The 17319-nt window shown below is 36.3% G+C and overlaps 1 protein-coding gene across 1 annotated transcript in view; it reads right to left on the bottom strand.

Moving 5' to 3' along the window:
• Window positions 1-356: 356 nt before the first annotated feature.
• SPATA17 (spermatogenesis associated 17) overlaps window positions 357-17319 on the bottom strand; it is a 166883-nt gene continuing 149920 nt past the window's right edge. Inside the window, exon 10 of the mRNA XM_081825178.1 lies at window positions 357-439. Within this exon, the coding sequence (XP_081681304.1) occupies window positions 359-439 (81 nt within the window). The 3' untranslated portion in view covers window positions 357-358. The remainder of the gene's footprint in view (window positions 440-17319) is intronic.

Below are 17319 nucleotides of genomic sequence, written 5' to 3'. Positions count from 1 at the left end.
ACATACTGAAAACAGTATTTTAAACTATTTTAGCTTTTGGACACTACCAATATTTTTTCATTGCATTATGTAAAACTTTTATTGTATTAATTAACTTAAAAAAAGACTACTTCAGATTTTTGTCAATCCTATTTCTTAATGTATTTTGAGTCTGTTTTGGAGAAGAGCTTTGAAAAATAAAATCCATGATTTTTGAATGTTAAAAACCATTAAATTAGAATGAAAAATGGAGTTTTATTATATATAAATATTATATCATGGTTTTAAAAATGCTTGAGAGTTAAAGTCAATCTCATTTGATTTTTTAAAATGTTTTTAATATACTTTTTGAAGTACTTCTTAGCAAAAATGCATACCTTTAGATAATTTGTCCAGCTTTTGAATATAATTTTCCATACTTTGAGAAGAGATCAAATGATGGTAATACAGTTTGGAAATCCTGGGAAGAAAAAGATCAAAGATTACCACAGAGATCTTATTGACTTTGTATTGTTATTATTATTTTATAACTTATATCATATTAAATTTATAGACAGATATTTAACCGCACTTCAAATTTCCCATCATATCCTCAAATAAGACAAAATTGGCAGTTAATTTTTATCAGTTGAAAGCCAGACATACCGAAGCTTCCTTAGACACATGGCTTTCCATAGCTATGGGTGGTACTATTAAAAACCTCTGAGAATGCAAAGACCAGACGCACTTACCTGTCTTCAAGGAACTCACAAATCTGTATTTTTTACCTTGACCTATAAGGTCCCCGCATAGTTGTGCTTTTGGGTCCTTCTCTGATGTGGCTTATTTGCCTCTGCGTTTCCCCTCATTTACCGTACTTTAGTAACACTTCTGTTTACTGGACACATTTCCTCTCAGTCTTTATACTTATAGATGCTTCCACCTAGACAGCCCTATCTCCAGTTATTTTCATGGCTCATTCCCTCCTTTTATGACATCTCTGTTCAAAGAGGCCCTCCTAGACTACCTGTATATACAAAATAGCACTCCTGAAACTTTCTATCACCTCAACTGGCCTCTATCTTCTTAATTACCACTCCTTGATATTACATGTCTATTTATTTTGTGTCCCACATGAACATATAAGCTTCACAGGAGTAGGTACTTTGTTTTGTAAAAAATAAAGATTTGTTGACTGAATGAATGAAATGGGAAAGGTGATATACTGTGCTAAGTACTACAGTGTTGATTCAAAGAAATGCTACAGAAGTTTAGAGGGCAAAAGCATTCTTTTACTCAGTAGCCAGAGAAGCCACATTTGATTGAGGACAGAAATGAATGCTCTTCATGCATGGTAAAAAGGCAAATAAATTAAAGAAGTAAAGTACTAAATCAACAGTGAATACTGTAAATAAATGGTCAGACTAGATAAAAGCATATGTGTCTCCTCCTATGGGAGGCCTATCCATAATGGAGATGATTTGGGACAGTTTTTGTTTTTTTTCCCTTTAAGAAAACCTTGGAAAGCAGGACCTCCACCCTGAGCCCACCTCTTTTAGAGAGTTTGTACATTACAAACACGCAAAACATAAATGTATTGAAGAACACACAAGTGTCTCTGCCGCCGGCTCTCTACTCTGGCCCAGCAGCGCTCTTACCCTAAATACCTGCTTTTATGACTGACGCTGTTCAGGCCCCAGGGAGAAGCTCACATCTGTTGCTCTGTGTTAGTGAAATAAAAGTGACTAAGCCCAAGTGACATGAAGGACAGTTAGGCTGTAACAGACACTGCTTTCAAGGATGAAAAGAATTTAAGTGACAAAGATGCTTAGATAAAAAAACTAATTTAATTAATTTGAATAAAATCCTTCCTCTTGGATAGCATAAATGCAATAGAACTTCATATGATGAAGGATTATTTTTCTGTGGCTCCGAACATCCATACTTTTGCTTTCTTTTTAGTCCAAATTGTGATTCTAGAGGTACTCAGGAATTGATACCGTATTTACGAGAGTTGTCCTTGACATAGCAGGAATATTTTGCAATAGTAAATAATTCAAATTACTCTTAAATTTGAATGTATGAAGTTTAGGCATATGCGTGAAGCACGGTAGTGATTTTTTATGTAGGCACTTGATGAACTCAGAAACCTAGAACTGTGAATAGTTTTAGTTTTATAAATAAACACAATTTAAATTTCAAAAAAGTAAATGAGAAGGTTAATTTTTATATAAATGATCTTAGTTTAAACTTTTGATATTTATTAATTATATTTATTCCTCATTTTGACATAATAGATAATTCTGAATAAAATAACTCATTTTTAAGACATGTAAATAAGTTTAAATTTGTTTTTTACATTAATTTACACTTGCTAAAAATGTATTCAAAGTGTATATGCTTTAGATTTATATTTTCTTTTAAAATCCAGCTTATATCATTATTGATAATGTAATACATCAAAATCTTGATTCTAAAAATATAATTAAATAAAAACTTAAAAAATAAAAATATAATCAATGATTCTGCTGAAATAAATGCAAGAAAATAAATTAAATGGAATACATATTATGCATAATTTATGTGTGTCTTTATTTTATTACTCAACCAAACATTATAGACCCACCAACAGGTAACCCAGTCATGGGAACAATTAGTAAATTCTGTTGTCTTTGATATCTTGCCAACTTTCAGTCTTAATTTTACATGTAGTTCTTGATGTTGTTATAAAAGTATTTTTATTATGGTAAATGACAGAACATATTTATTTAACAGTTAGCCTGATCTGTAACTTTTCAATGTGTCATATGATGCGTGGCTTCCATTGTTCTGGCCTTGTGCTCTGTAAATGGTAGAGGTGGGCCTGCTCTTCATATGCTTGGAGGTCTATTCAACGGACCCCCAGCGTCGTCTTCTCTAGACACAGAGTGCTCTTCCTCCAAAGGCCTCACTTTCCAAATCCCCTTTGCATCTGTCTTGTAAACCACTTTCATATTCTGAACACCTGTCTAGAAGCAGTTTACTAAACTGATAAAAATGGAAATGGGGTAGTCTGAGCTTTCTTTCCCTCTAACATCTCAGTTAGTTGTCCACATTTGACCAAAGTATTCTAGTGCTGATTAGGCTTACTTTATAGTAATTCTTTCCCTTGTTATGTAAGTAATTTTTTGTTTCCTTCACTAATACCCTTAAGAATGTTCCATTCTTTTATTTTTTTTATTGAGGGAAGTTTTCGTTTGGTTATTTTCTTTATTCTCTGAACCCTAGACGCCATCTAATCACTGTACTTTTGACAATGGTGGTATGATATAGTGGAAAGGGCTCTGGCCTGGCCTTGGGGCCATTGATTCATTTGTCAAACATGTGCTGGGCCCTACCCAAGGTCTAGTCTACCCAGAACCAGGTGGGAATCCCTGGACTACCACTTACTAGTGTTTTCAGCTTGGTTGAGGTATTTAATCTACCTGAATTTGTTTACTCATCTGGACTCTAGTTTCCAGTTCAATATGTAAAGAGTTTGGAAGTCATCACTCCCATCATCACAACAGGTAAAAGCTGAACAGATTTCAAATCAACTCTTCTTAGATCCATCAGAAAACCGAGGTCACAGGGCAAACTTCTGCTCTGAAAATGGGAGAGATAGGCAGATAGTGAGGATCACAACTTCCTGGGAGCAGAAGCTCAGGAAGAGAAGTGCACTGAAGACAATCTCATAGGAATACCTTCAACTATAATTGACAAATTGCTGGTGGCTCAGTGTGGGCCCATTGAGAGTTAAGAACTCTGAGGGGCCCCATCACAGAGGGGCTCCCATGCTATCCTGAGTTTTACTAGTAGGAGGCCTACCAGGTTCTCACTGTGAACCTCACTCTTACTTCCCGCAGAGGGAGGGAAAAAGTAGCCATTTGGGAATATTCCCAGAGCTCTCTGTTCTTCTTAATAAGGCATGTCCTCAGTGAAACTATTTTACCAGCCTGGGGGATCACAAAGCCTGACCGATTTGAGGGAAGAAAAATAAGGCTCACTAAAAGACTGAGACCTAATCAGAAGACTATGGAACATTTCCCCTCCCCACAATTTACCACCACATCATTAGGCTCCTGTGTAATAACAGGAGATCACAGCCAAAATAACTGCAAGCCTGAGACCCCATTTAAGAGTCTCTAGGGACACTCAAAGAAAACAAGGGAGAAGAAAAAGGACACTAAAGAAAATTTTAGCTCTGACACCGCAGCTATAGTCAACAGGGAACAGCCTAATTCCTTGGCAGAAAACATAAAAGCTCACACTAAAGGCCTAGGTACTTTAGTTTTTTCCACTTGATATATCATGTCTAGTGTCCAACAAAAAATTACAACTCATGCTAAAAGGCAAACAACAACCACCACCACAAACCCCAAAAAACTCAAATCTGAAGAGGCAAGTCAGACATCAGAAACAGACTCTGATACGCAGAAATTTTGGAATTATCAGACCGGGGATTCAACTATGATTAATATGCTAAAGGTGCTAATGTAAAAAAGTGGACAACTTGCAAGAATACATGGGTAATGTAAGCAGAGAGATGAAAACTAAAAAAGAACCCAAGGAAATACTACAAATAAAAAACACTATAAGAGAAATAAAGAATGGCTTTGATGGATTCAGAAGGAAACGACACAGCTGAAGAAAAAATCAGAGAGCTTGAAGATATGTCAGGAGAAACTTCCAAAGCTGAAATTCAAAAAGAAAAGAGAATGAAAAAGATGGACTAGCATATGCAAGATATGGAATAGATATGCAAGAACTGTTAGACAATCACACTAGGTATAACTTAGGCATACTGGGAATATCAGAAGGAGAAGACATAAAAAAGGAACAGAATATTAGAAGTTTTTTCCTAAATTAATGACAGACATGAAACCAGATTCAGAAAGCTCAGAGAACATCAAAAATTTACACCCAAGCATGTCATATTCAAACTGCAGAACACCATATGAAGAAAAAAATATTGAAAAAAGGCAAAGGGGAAAAAACCCACCTTCCAGATAGAGGGACAAGGATAAGAATTACATTGGACTTCTCTGCAGAAACCATGCAAGTGAGAATGGAGTAAGAAAGTGTTAAAAGAAAATAATCACCAACCTACCATTCTGTATCCAGAGAAATTATCCTTCAAAAGTAAAGGAGAAACAAAGACTTGCAGACAAACAAATATTTTGATAACAAATGAAGAAATGTCACAGGTAGCCCTACTATGCAAGAAATGCAATTTCTTTTCTAAAGAAAGAAAACGTTTAAGTTATCAGAGAGAAGGAAAACAAAATAGGTTAGAAATGAGGAGCATTAGAGAAGAAATAAATGAAGGTAAAATAAAACCTTTTATTTTCATTTTTCTTAATTACCTTTCAGATAACCATTTTCTTCAAAATAATATTATACATATATAATACATAATAAATACATAATATGTACAATATACATAATAAAACATAATCAGTGACTACAGCTTATGGATGAGGTAAATGAATGACTGCAATGTTTTAAGGGATGGGGGAGTTGTGAATAATCTGTTATAAGGTAGTCGAACTACCTATTAAGCAGTACAGTGTTATTTGAAAGTGGACTTCGATGAGTCATATGTATATTCCAAACTGCAGAGCAAAAACACACAAAATTTTTTTAAAGAAGTATAACTGATATGCCAAGAGAGGAGAGAAAATGGAATCATATAAAATGCTGAATAAAACTAGAGAAGCCTGAAAGAGTGGAAAGCAAAAACAAAACAGAAAGAAAAGACCAACAGAGAACAACGTAATTGATGGAAAACAGCTACAAGTAGAGTAGATATTAATCCGACTACATTGGGGCGCCTGGGTGGCTCAGTCGTTAAGCATCTGCCTTCGGCTCAGGTCATGATCCCAGGGTCCTCAGATCGAGCCCCACATCGGGCTCCCTGCTCTGCGGGAAGCCTGCTTCTCCCTCTCCCACTCCCCCTGCTTGTGTTCCCTCTCTCACTGTGTGTCTCTCTGTCAAATAAATAAAATCTTTAAAAAAAATTAATCTGACTATATTAACAATCACTTTAAATGTGAAAAGTCTCAATACATGAGTAAGAGGCAAAGACTGTGGACAAAAACAAGATTCAATTATATGCTGGCTCCATGACACCTGCTTTAAATAAAAATAAAAATATAAGCAGATTAAAAGTAAAGGGATGGAGAACATATACCATGCTAACATTAACTAAAAGAATGCTGGAGTAACTATATTAATTTCAGACAAAATAGACTTCAGAGTAAATAAATTAGCAGGGATAAAGATGGGTATTTCACAATAAAGGGGTCAATTCTCAAAGAAGACATAACAATCCTCAATGTGTATGTGCCTAGCTACAGAGCATCAAAATACATGAAGCAAAACTGATAGAACTGCAATGAGAAAAAGTCACTGTAGTAGTTAGAGATCTCAACATCCCTTTCTAAGTAACTGACAGATCCAGCAGGCAGGAAATCAGTAAGTATACAGTTGAAAAGAACAGCTATCAATCAACTCTGACATTTATAGACAACAATAGCCGACACATTCTTCTCAAGCTCACACGGAACATTCACCAAGACAGAACACATTTGGGGCCATAAAATACACCTCAACAAATTCAAAAGAATAAACATCAAAGTATACTCTTAGATCACAATGGTGTTAAACTAGAAATCAGTAACAGAAAGGTAGTTGAAAAATCCCCAAATATTTGGAGGTTAAACAAAATACCTCTAGATACACTTGGGTCAAAGAGGAAGCATCAAGAAAAATAAGAAAATATTTCTAACTAAATGAAAATTAAAATACGACTTATCAAAATTTGTGGGATGCAGCAAAAGGAGTGCCTAGAGGGAAATTTATAGCATTGAATGCATATAGCAGAAACCACTAATTTAAATTTTCACTTTAGGAAACTGGAGAAAGAATAAATCAAATCTGAAGTAAGCAGAAGAAAATAAAATCAGAGCAGAAATCAGTGAAATTGAATACAGGAATTCAATAAAGAAAATCAAAACCAAAAGCCAGTTCTTTGAAAAGATCAGTAAAATTGATAAACAGCTAGCCAGGCTAAGAAAAAAGAGGGAAGACACAAATTACTAATACCAGAGATCAGAAATGGACCATCATTACTGATCCCGCGGATATTAAAAGGATGATAAAGGAATATTATGAACAACTCTATGATCATAAATTTGATAACTTAGGTGAAATAGACCAATTCCTTGAAAGATACAACCTACTAAAATTCACACAAGGAGAAATAGATAACCTGAATAGGCCTATATCTATTTAAAAAATTGAACCAATAATTGTTAATCTTCCCAAACAGGCCCAGATGATTTCACTGATGAATTCTACCAAATATGGAAGAAATGATACCAATTCTGTTTAAATTATTCCAGAAAATAATAGCAGAGGAAGCACTTCCTAACTCATTGTTTCATCTTCTATAAAATGGAGATATTTGTCTCACAGGGTTGTTGTAAAGATTAACCAGGAAGTCTATTCATATTCTACCTATTGTGTTCTTTAAAAATCAAATTAAATAAATTCCACTGGCACCCATGAGAGACAAATTATGGAGCAGTAACGAAATAAAGCGGGACTCAAAAGATTTTGATCATAACCCCCATCAGTGAAGATATTTTGAGCAAGCACTCTTAATATATGTCTAGTTATTTGTTTTAAATTTTACATGTATAATACTGTGATAGCAAAATGACATGTTAAACAGGTATACAAATGAGGTAAAACTCAATATAAATAGAAATTTTAACATGTTCTTCCTTCATTCCTGTGGATCTTCTTGTGTACTTAATTTTGGACTCCTCTAATACAACGAATGAAGCGTGACTTAATCCTGCGTTATAGTCTCACCATGCCTTCCACTAATGTCTGAACATCTACAGTGTGTAGGTCCTGTGCTAGTCAGCTTCCAACTGATGGTGACCAAAACTTAGTGTCTTCCCAGGGGACCTCACAGGCGAGTGGAAGTCAGACAATAGGCATTTACAGTTGTGTCGATAAACAGGCATTGACTCTTCAAGTACCTACACTTTCTATCCCCTAAAAGAAAAATTTTCATAAATTCTTTATCATTCTTTTTTTTTTTTTTCATTTAAAACCCCAGATTCTTACTTGGCCCTCGCTAACCAGTAACTGTTACCTCTGGTATAGGAAAAGATGAATATGCCATTAAGACAGCTTTGGTTTTGGAGAAAATCTGGTGCTGGTTCTCATTTGCTTAAAATTTGCCTCTGATACATAAAACAGGCCACCCTGCCATGGGAAGCTCTTTATGAGCTCAAGAAAACCACCTGCACAACACTCACGCAGTGTCACTTTTTAAATGGGGGGTGGGGAATTGCTTTTCTGAAAAAATAACCTCATCAAGAAAAACACTAGGGACAGTAATTCTAAATCCTGCCATAGCCTTTGCTTGCCAAAGCAGACAGCTTTTGCTATTAGGATGCCCAGCCAAACACAAATAATCCACTGCTAAAATGAGCTCCTTGGGACAATTTAGGAGTCTTTGGAAGTGAACGGCTCTTTGAGCTGGAATGCAGCCCAGGTCCATTTTCAAACCCAAGTCAAAATGACAAAGAGCAAATTTCCTGGGCCACTCACCCACTAAGTGTAAGATTACTTTAGGTTGGCAGCTGGGTTGTTTATCTAGTTATTTAAGGTTTTTTCACCAGATACTCACAACTGAATACTTAAACAACCAGCTTCAATGTTGGTAAGCAGGACAGGGCCAATAACACTACAGCAAACAAAACCTCCGAGATTGGAAGGACAAGACAGAACTCAAAGGTTACGCACATACTGTTCAGCTTCAGCTTAAATTTATTTAAAAAATATTCAAAAAAATAGCTCTAAAGCATTGCAAAGATTTTTCTCTTAGAACTTAAAAAAAAAAGAGAGAGAGAGAGCGTGTGGCAAGAACTTTTAGCTGAATACTAAATACTATTTTAACTGAAAATACTTCCTGAATGAGATCACAGTTAAGTCTAGTTTGCACTTGGCATTTTCTATAGTCTTCAAACGAGAGTTCATAGGCAGGTTTAAAAGACAGTCTGGCATTATTCCCGTACAATCAAACTGTGCTCTCATTACATGTGGAAGATGCTCTGAAGGCATGAGCAGTTCTATAGTTTTGACAAAAGAATATGGTTAAAGGTTGTAGGAGTTAGTGTCTTCTCCCTGTTCACTCTGTGTTTTCGGGAAAACATCCTAAAGTGTTCTCTATTTGTGTTCTTCTCAATCCCACAGCTTTAGGATTTATCATGTTACTCTTTCAATTAACCATTTGTGTATTTTCCCAAAGAAACCATTTTTAGCTGATACCGAGTTCATGATGCATCGTCAGTCTGAACGTGGAAAGGAAACCAAGTTCATTTGCATATTACATTATGCTTAGCATGTCACTGATGGTATTTACCAGAGTGGTTTGAAAACTTACTTACGACTTCTACTCTGAAGTAGTATTGCTTTGGAGCCAAGCTGCCTGGGTTTGAAATCCAGCTTTATTCTTAAGAGTTCTGTGATCCTGGACAACTAATTTAACCTCTGCAATTCTTGTTTTTTCATTTGAAAAAGATGAAATAACATGAAAATAATAACACTTTACTCATAGGATTGTTACAATGATTATGAGTTCATACACATAAAGCATTTAAAACAGTGCCTGGCATATAGCAAGGACTTCATAAGTGTTAGCTATTTCCAAACTAAGAAATTCTTAGATACCCTTAGATGGGGGTGGGAGGGCGGAAGGAATAGTTGTGAATGAATAATCCTAAATAGCTACTTATTCAAAGGTCATTTATATTTGACTTTGGTATACACATTCCTACTTTTATTTTAATGTGGGTACATCTGAAATCTAATATTATATATTTGAGTTTCTATTGAATCTTTTTCCATTTTTATATATCTTTCTTCTTAACAGATTTATCTGCTATAGTTTTAATAGTTTTATCTGTTTTCTTTTATTAGAAGGAGAAGGGGAAAGAGAAGGAGGAGAAGGAGAAGAAGAAGAAGAAGAGGAAGGAGAGACGAGGAAGAAAGAGGAGGAAGAGAAGAAAAGGAGACAATAAAGTAGAGAAAAAGTGATAACAGATACTCCTCCATCTTTATAGCCTTGGTTATAAATGCACAGGTGGCAAATGGCAAGCCAGATATGTAAAAGTGAAGGATAAATAATGGAGTTTCTTGTTTGACCAGTTCATTGCATTATGGTGTATATGTATTATGGCCACAATCAAAGAGATATAGGATATAAAGATATATCAGAAGGAATAAATCTAGATATAGAAATATATTTATACATATAAAATGTGGCCTTATCTATTTAATTTCAACTAAAAACAGTAAAAATGTCATCTAAATAAAAGTCATTAAAATGGAACATCCAACTAGATACAATGTTGTAGTTAGAATGATCTGTAGCCTTTTAGTTGGTTTGGTAACAAAGCTAATGATATCAGGGTAAGAGGTTCCAGGAACATTATTTTCATATAGAAAGAGAGTCCATTTTAAATAGAGGGGAATGCTATATGAACCTAGCATTAAAGGGAAAGTTCGGGCTTGCCTATGGTTAGTGTACTGGAAAACGGGCTGCAAAAGTGTTCAGAGAGAATATCGAAATGGCTTAAGGAAAACCACTTACAGGGGAGCCTGGCAGTGCAGTTGGCTGAATGTCAGACTCTTGGTTTCAGCTCAGGTCCTGATTTCAGGGTTGTGAGATCAAGCGCCGTGTCGGCTCTGTGTTCTGCATGGATTGGGATTCTCTATCCCTCTCCCTCTGCGAACCGCACGCCCCCTGCGCCCCACCCCCATGCACTCACACTCTCTCTCAAATAAATGAATCTTAAAAAAAAAAAAAAAGAAAGAAAGAAAACCACTTAGAGTGGAGAATAACAACTGAAACCAGGATTGTGACATTCTTAAATACTGCGTGTTTCTTAGCAGGAAAGAAACTGAATGCCTTTAGGTAATTTGGTACTTTAAGACAATTCTCAAGAGGGGAAATAACTACTAAAAGACTGGCCACACTATTTTCACAATTGTATTCCCAAGGTTTAGCACAGTGTATGGTAGGGGCTTGGTAAATATTACTTGGCTGAAGGAATGACTGAATGATAATAAACAGACATGGCCTTGGGGAAACCACAAATCTGCTCAAAGTGTGAGCCTTCTGGAATAGCACCTCCTTATCCTCTCATTCAACCCTGTCACTCTAGAAGCTAAGAGGAGATGTAAACTGTGTGCCCGGTTCTCCATCATCAAGAGGGTCCTCCTAAAGTCTGCTACATACTCTGAAATGTTCCATTTTCCAGCCCAGCTCCCTCAGTACCTTCAGTAATCTGAGTCTAAAAGTATTTGGGGGAGAGACAGAAATCAGGAGGGCAGGGAGAAGGAGAGAGAGTGAGAGTGAGAGAGAAGAAGGAGAAGGAGAAGGGGAAAGAGAAGGAGGAGAAGGAGAAGAAGAAGAAGAAGAGGAAGGAGAGAAGAGGAAGAAAGAGGAGGAAGAGAAGGAGAAGAAAAGGAGACAATAAAGTAGAGAAAAAGTGATAACTGATACTCATCTATGAGCTCTACGGCAAATGAACAGGAGGGTGTATTTGTCTTCTATGTTATATTACCAGCCATTACAGTGCCTGACCCATCAGGACTCAATAAATCATGATTGACTGGAAATACAGGATTTCTCATTGTGACTCTGTTTTGCAAAGATGATAATGCCCAGATTCACCAGTAAATACCCAGAGCAATGTGTTCAATGATCTTCTTTATAAGAACACTAAACATTGATCCTCACTATTCAGATTCCTTATTTGCAAATTTGGTAAAATTCATTTGTAACCTCCAAATCAATACCCACAGTGCTTTCATACTCACTCACAGATATAAGCAGAGTAGCAAAAAAGCTGAGTCACCTGATGTACACATCGCAGCTGAGGCCTGCTTTGTAATTTCAGCTCTTACGCTGTAAACAAGTCTCCCTTTGTGTTCTAATTTTAGTACTACCTTTTTCATCTTTTTGTGCTTGTTGCTGGGTGATTTCACTGTTTAAAATGGACCCCAAGCACAGAGCCGGATTGCTGTCTAGTGTTCCTAGATGCAAGAAGGCTACTATGTTCCTTGAGGAGAAAAGATGTTTGTTAGATAATCTGCTTTCAGGCAGCAGTTACAGTGCTGTTAGCCAGGAGTTAGATGTTAATGAATGAACAATATATATTTAATGAATTTAAACAGAAACACACATAAAACAATGTTATGTATTGGTTAGTTGATAAAAATGTGGACCACAGGCTCTCAGGAACCTAACTCTATACTCCCCTTAGGAGCAGTGGTTCTGTATTTGCTGACACAGTGTTCATGCTGACCTTACAGATCATGACCAGCTCAAATATGAGAATCCACCCTATGCCTACTCCACAGTCAAGCTCTATCATGATGCACTCACTGTTGTGTGGACTTGTATATTCTATAGAATACTACAGATACCATGCCTCTTAGGGCACAAACTATGCTGAATGAAAAAAATGAATGAACGAGAATACGAATAAAAATATGAACTAAGGGATTCACAGTACTGTACTATTCTTTACAGAATGTGTTGCAAATAACTTTTTGTGATTACTAACTGTATAACAATTATAATCTAACATTTTAGTTTTTTGTTTTTTTTTTAAAGATTTTATTTATTTATTTGCCAGACAGAGAAAGAGACAGCAAGCACAAGCAGGGGGAGCAGCAGGGAGAGGGAGAGGGAGAAGCAGGCTCCCTGCTGAGCAAGGAGCCTGATGTGGGACTCGATCCCAGGACCCTGGGATCATGACCTGAGCTGAAGGCAGATGCCCAACCAAGCCACCCAGGTGTCCCCTGACATTTTAGTTTCAGTTTTATGAAGAGGTTTTCATTTCAGTATAATTTCTCTGAGATTAAAATAAAGTATAAATGAAGCTTTCAATGAACAGAATTCTCATAACCCTCTACTAAACCTAGATTTTCATATTATCACTAGGAGTTATCATATTTATTTAATTTCTTTCTGCTCCTTTTAAATAATTGGTTTCACTCTTTCTTTCTTCCTTTCTTTCAAAAAAAAAAAAAAAAGTGTTAAATGACTACTTAGGCCAAGCACTACTCTAGGCTATGAGGATACAACAATGAATCAGTCAGGCAAAAATTCCTATCTTCATGAAACTTAAATTTCTAGTAACTACAGACAGACAATAAGCAAATAAATCAGTCAGATAATAAGTGCTATTGAGTAAGGGGCAGGCAAGGCTAGGTAGGGAGAGATAAGATAGGGGGCTATGTCATCAGGCTCAGAAATCCCAAAAATGTGGAGGTGTGGGGAAACCAGAGAAAAGGGAACAAACTGGACCACCCTGCCCTAGGGGTGTGGGGTGGGTGTCTTTTTTTATGATAATCACCTGTGACCAACAAGGAATAACCGGACCCTAAAAAGGAAGTAAGCCATTGAAGGTGTTATCACTAGTCCTTGCTCAGTGGTGATTATCAGTAGAAATGTTAAAAGGATTTAAGTTCCCTGGTTAGCTTCCTATAAAAGACCAACCCTAAAGGCCCTCATTGGCAACCCTGTCTGGACCCCTCTCGCTCTTGAGAGCTTTTTCTGTATCTTCACTTAATAAACTTCTATCACTTTACTCCATCTCCGTTATCCGCAAGATTCATTCTTCAACTCAGTGAGACAGTTCTTCCCCATCACTATGAAGGAAAATGAAACAGGGGAGGGAGAAGGGCCGAGGTAAGGGCCTGCAATTTCAAATCACGTGGTCAGGAAAGCCTGCTCTCAGATGACATTTGAGAACGAACTTGAAGGAGATGAGAATGTAACCATGCAAACTAAAAGCATCACTGCAACCACCAAATTTGTCACTACAACATTAGTGTCATTTCAAGTAACCCAAATCCACAAGCTATCCTAAAAAGATTGATTTATCTGCCCTAAGACTTTTGGAGGGCAAAATTTCCTGATGTCTGACACCTGTTTGTGCATTTGGCATTAGCAGTGCCTAATGTTGGTAAGCATCAAGCAAGTTTTTGTGATGGGATTTATTAGTATTTCTTGGTTAGCTGGAGTGGAGGCCTCTGCCTAACCTATCTCGTTCATTCCCTCTTCTCTGTAGGCAGTGCGAAAGGGGCCCTGTGGCCTTGTCGTCTATGAACAGAGCTCCACTCATCACATCTTCAATGGGCACTGCCAAGGCTAATGCTGTCCTCATGCAACATGCATTGACACCTTTCCGGCTCCCCAGGAAGGGGTAGGTGTGCACCAGTCAGCCAGAGCTGGGGCTTAGCCCATAGCTTCTAATTCCCACTGGTGCATTGGCATTCCTTAAGGTAGCACGGCCCAAGAGAGGCATTTGGGGGAATAAAGAGGACTATTAATGGCTACTTCTTTCTTTCATTCAACCATAAATGGTGTCAACGTCAAAATGTAATTAGCCAGAAAAATATTCACATAGAAATAATACTTGATGCATTATCTGGATAAGTGGCAACTGCAGAATTTTTTTTTTTTAATAGCAATAACTAACTTTAGTCAAGGTTAGGTTTTTTCTTTTTTTTTTTTTTTGATTGTGGGCTCCAATGAGAAAAAGTGAACCCCCTACAAAAGAAGTAAAGATGCGTCTTCCTCCACTTTCCTTGAAAGCGTTCACATCTAAGTTTTTGTGATGGGATTTATTATTGTTTCTTGGTTAGCTGGAGGGGAGGCCTCTGCATAACATATCTTGTTCCTTTTCTAATTACCTGCTGAAAATGCAAACACCCCCTAAACAATAAACTGGCTAATTTAAAAGGCATAGCTAACTAAAGTGAAGGGCAATTTTCTACTTATTTTAATGGCTTTAAAAGTACAAATCTTACCCTTGGAATCAACTAGTCATCGGATTTTTGCTTTCATAAAAGCCAGTCTATCTCCTCCTGTATACCATTTTCATCAAACAAGTGTTTTTTTACTTGTTGGTTTACTCTTTTACTGTGAGAATGTCTGTGATAACGTGTGGTATAAAAATCAAGAAATTAGTTTCGCAGCAGTGAGTCTACTAACAACACCATTTTCATCTTACCCTTCAAGCACTGGCAGAAAACATATTAATTGCCGTTTAATTTGTGCAACAAATATTTCATTTTAATTATGTTTAATTTTTGTCAAGCTATAAAAATGTCAATAGTTCTGACACCGTTTTTTTCTTACAAGTTTTTTTAAATGAAAGAATTAAAATCAAGTGCTGTTTCTGAGAGAAATTATGAAAGATTTCTAATTACTGCTTATGTTTTTGAAAAACTGCTAATCTAGAAGCCCCAAAATAACATCTGGGAACATGTGAACTTGAAGCTTTATTACTCAATGTTTATAATTCTTAATAATATACACGCATCATTAATATAATGGAATTCTCACAGGAAGGATTTTTTTTTTTTTTGTAATTATAGGCTATATCAATAACTGTCATTGAATGGTACATTTTCTCTACAAAAACACTTTTGTTAATTCCTCTCAGGAAAACTAAGACAAGAATAAGTGAAACTGATTGCAGTTGCTATACCAGGCTGAAGAAAAGAATATTTACCATTAACAGAAGTAGAAAGAAAAATGTCAAACCACCAAAGTTGAACAGTATTATATTCGGAAAATATTTATTAAGCTCTCACTAGGTGTAAATTCTACCCAAACATTAAGTTCCATGCAAAAAGGCTACCTTCTCCTGGAAATCCTTCTCTCTCCAGATGTAAGTTAGATCTCCCTGCATGCCTATGGTGCATAATTATACCCTTCTCACTCTCACTGCCCTTATTATGTTTTCTGGTTGGCATAACAGTAATTCCTACACGTTTCATGTCCCCCACTAGATGATAAGGTTCCTGGGGGCAGGATCCAGCCTTCTGTATTCATATCCTCCATCTATCACGTTCAAGTATACTTTAAAATGAAAACCTACTGGTATGAATAAAATGTTCTGGATGTTCTGTTTTGGGAAATAACATTAGTATTTCAAAAGCTTTTATTGACCTGTACTTCAAAATTACTCATTTAGAAGACTTCCAGTTTTAAGATGGCAGAGCAATAAATTTCTTGCCCTATCTTATCCTCTTAGAAATCTGCCCCCAAACATGGAGGATTACAAACATCTGCAAAACTACATCTTCAATGAAACTGGGAGATGGCAGTGACCCCATGTTCAGAAACAGATGAGGAGTGGTACCAGCCCTAAAAGGAACAGAAAACAGAGATACCTTTATGTCTAGATACAAATGAAATTCCATCCTATTCTTCCTTCCAATACCCATATCTGGATTTTGGAACCTTCAGATATCTCAGAAGCCAAAAGTGAGGCACAGGGTTTGGCTGAAAGTCTCTATGAGGAACAGTTCTAAGCTCCCTTCCCAAGTGTCCCCCAGGAACTTCCCTGCTTTTCTCTCCCAGGGTTAGGGAGTCTGTTTTCTGAGGGGAAATAAAACAAAAACAAAAACTGGAGACATTAGGCATAGTAGACGTTGAGGGTTAAGGCACTAATTAAGTGAAAGTCTTCACACTGAATGGTGAGAACACCATACTGTTCATACCCCAGCTCCATTCCCAACTCCCAGAACACTAGCACATTTGGCAGATTAGGGAATTTTGTTGCGAAACTGAATGGCTATGAGTAGTGGCCCCTCTATAGAAAGTTACCTTTGAGGTGAAAGCTATCAAATAAGCCTTACTCAGGGACATAATGAGTTCAACTAGCATTTTAGTGTCTCATTTTTAATAATGAACAGCCCAAGATTAACAGATGTTTGAGAAAAACCTCCAACCTAAAAGATAAGAGACAGTTATAAATAAGCAAAAAAAAAAAAAAAAATTAGATGACTATGAAGCAGAACAAAGTATCATTAAAATCTAAAATATTCTAAGAGACATTAAAATATATATTGCATATATATTGCATCCATTAAGCAAGTATAGGTTGTTATTTAAAAAAATTAAAAATAAGAAAGAGCTTTACTGAATTAGTAATACAGAAGCAGAAAAAAACAACCTGATAGAAAAACTGGAATTTAACACTAAGGAATGCTCCAAGGAAGTAAAACAAAGGGACAATGAAATAGAACTAGGAGAAAGAAGATTTAAAAAACCAAAAAAAAAAAAAAAAAAAAACCCAAAAAAACATAAAACAACAACAACTTGAGGATCAATGTAGAGAATTTGATCTCTTACTATAGAAACTCCAGAATCTCAGAAAACAAGAAAAGAATTAGGAAATAATGGAAGAAAATTACCCCCAAACAAAATGACAGATACCAGTGGCTTAAAAC

The sequence above is a fragment of the Leptonychotes weddellii genome, chromosome 6 (assembly GCF_054177405.1).
Source record: "Leptonychotes weddellii isolate Sample4059 chromosome 6, ASM5417740v2, whole genome shotgun sequence".
In the NCBI taxonomy this organism is placed as follows: domain Eukaryota; kingdom Metazoa; phylum Chordata; class Mammalia; order Carnivora; family Phocidae; genus Leptonychotes; species Leptonychotes weddellii.
Note: the sequence above shows the minus strand (reverse complement) of the source record. Positions and strands in the feature narration are given on the sequence as shown.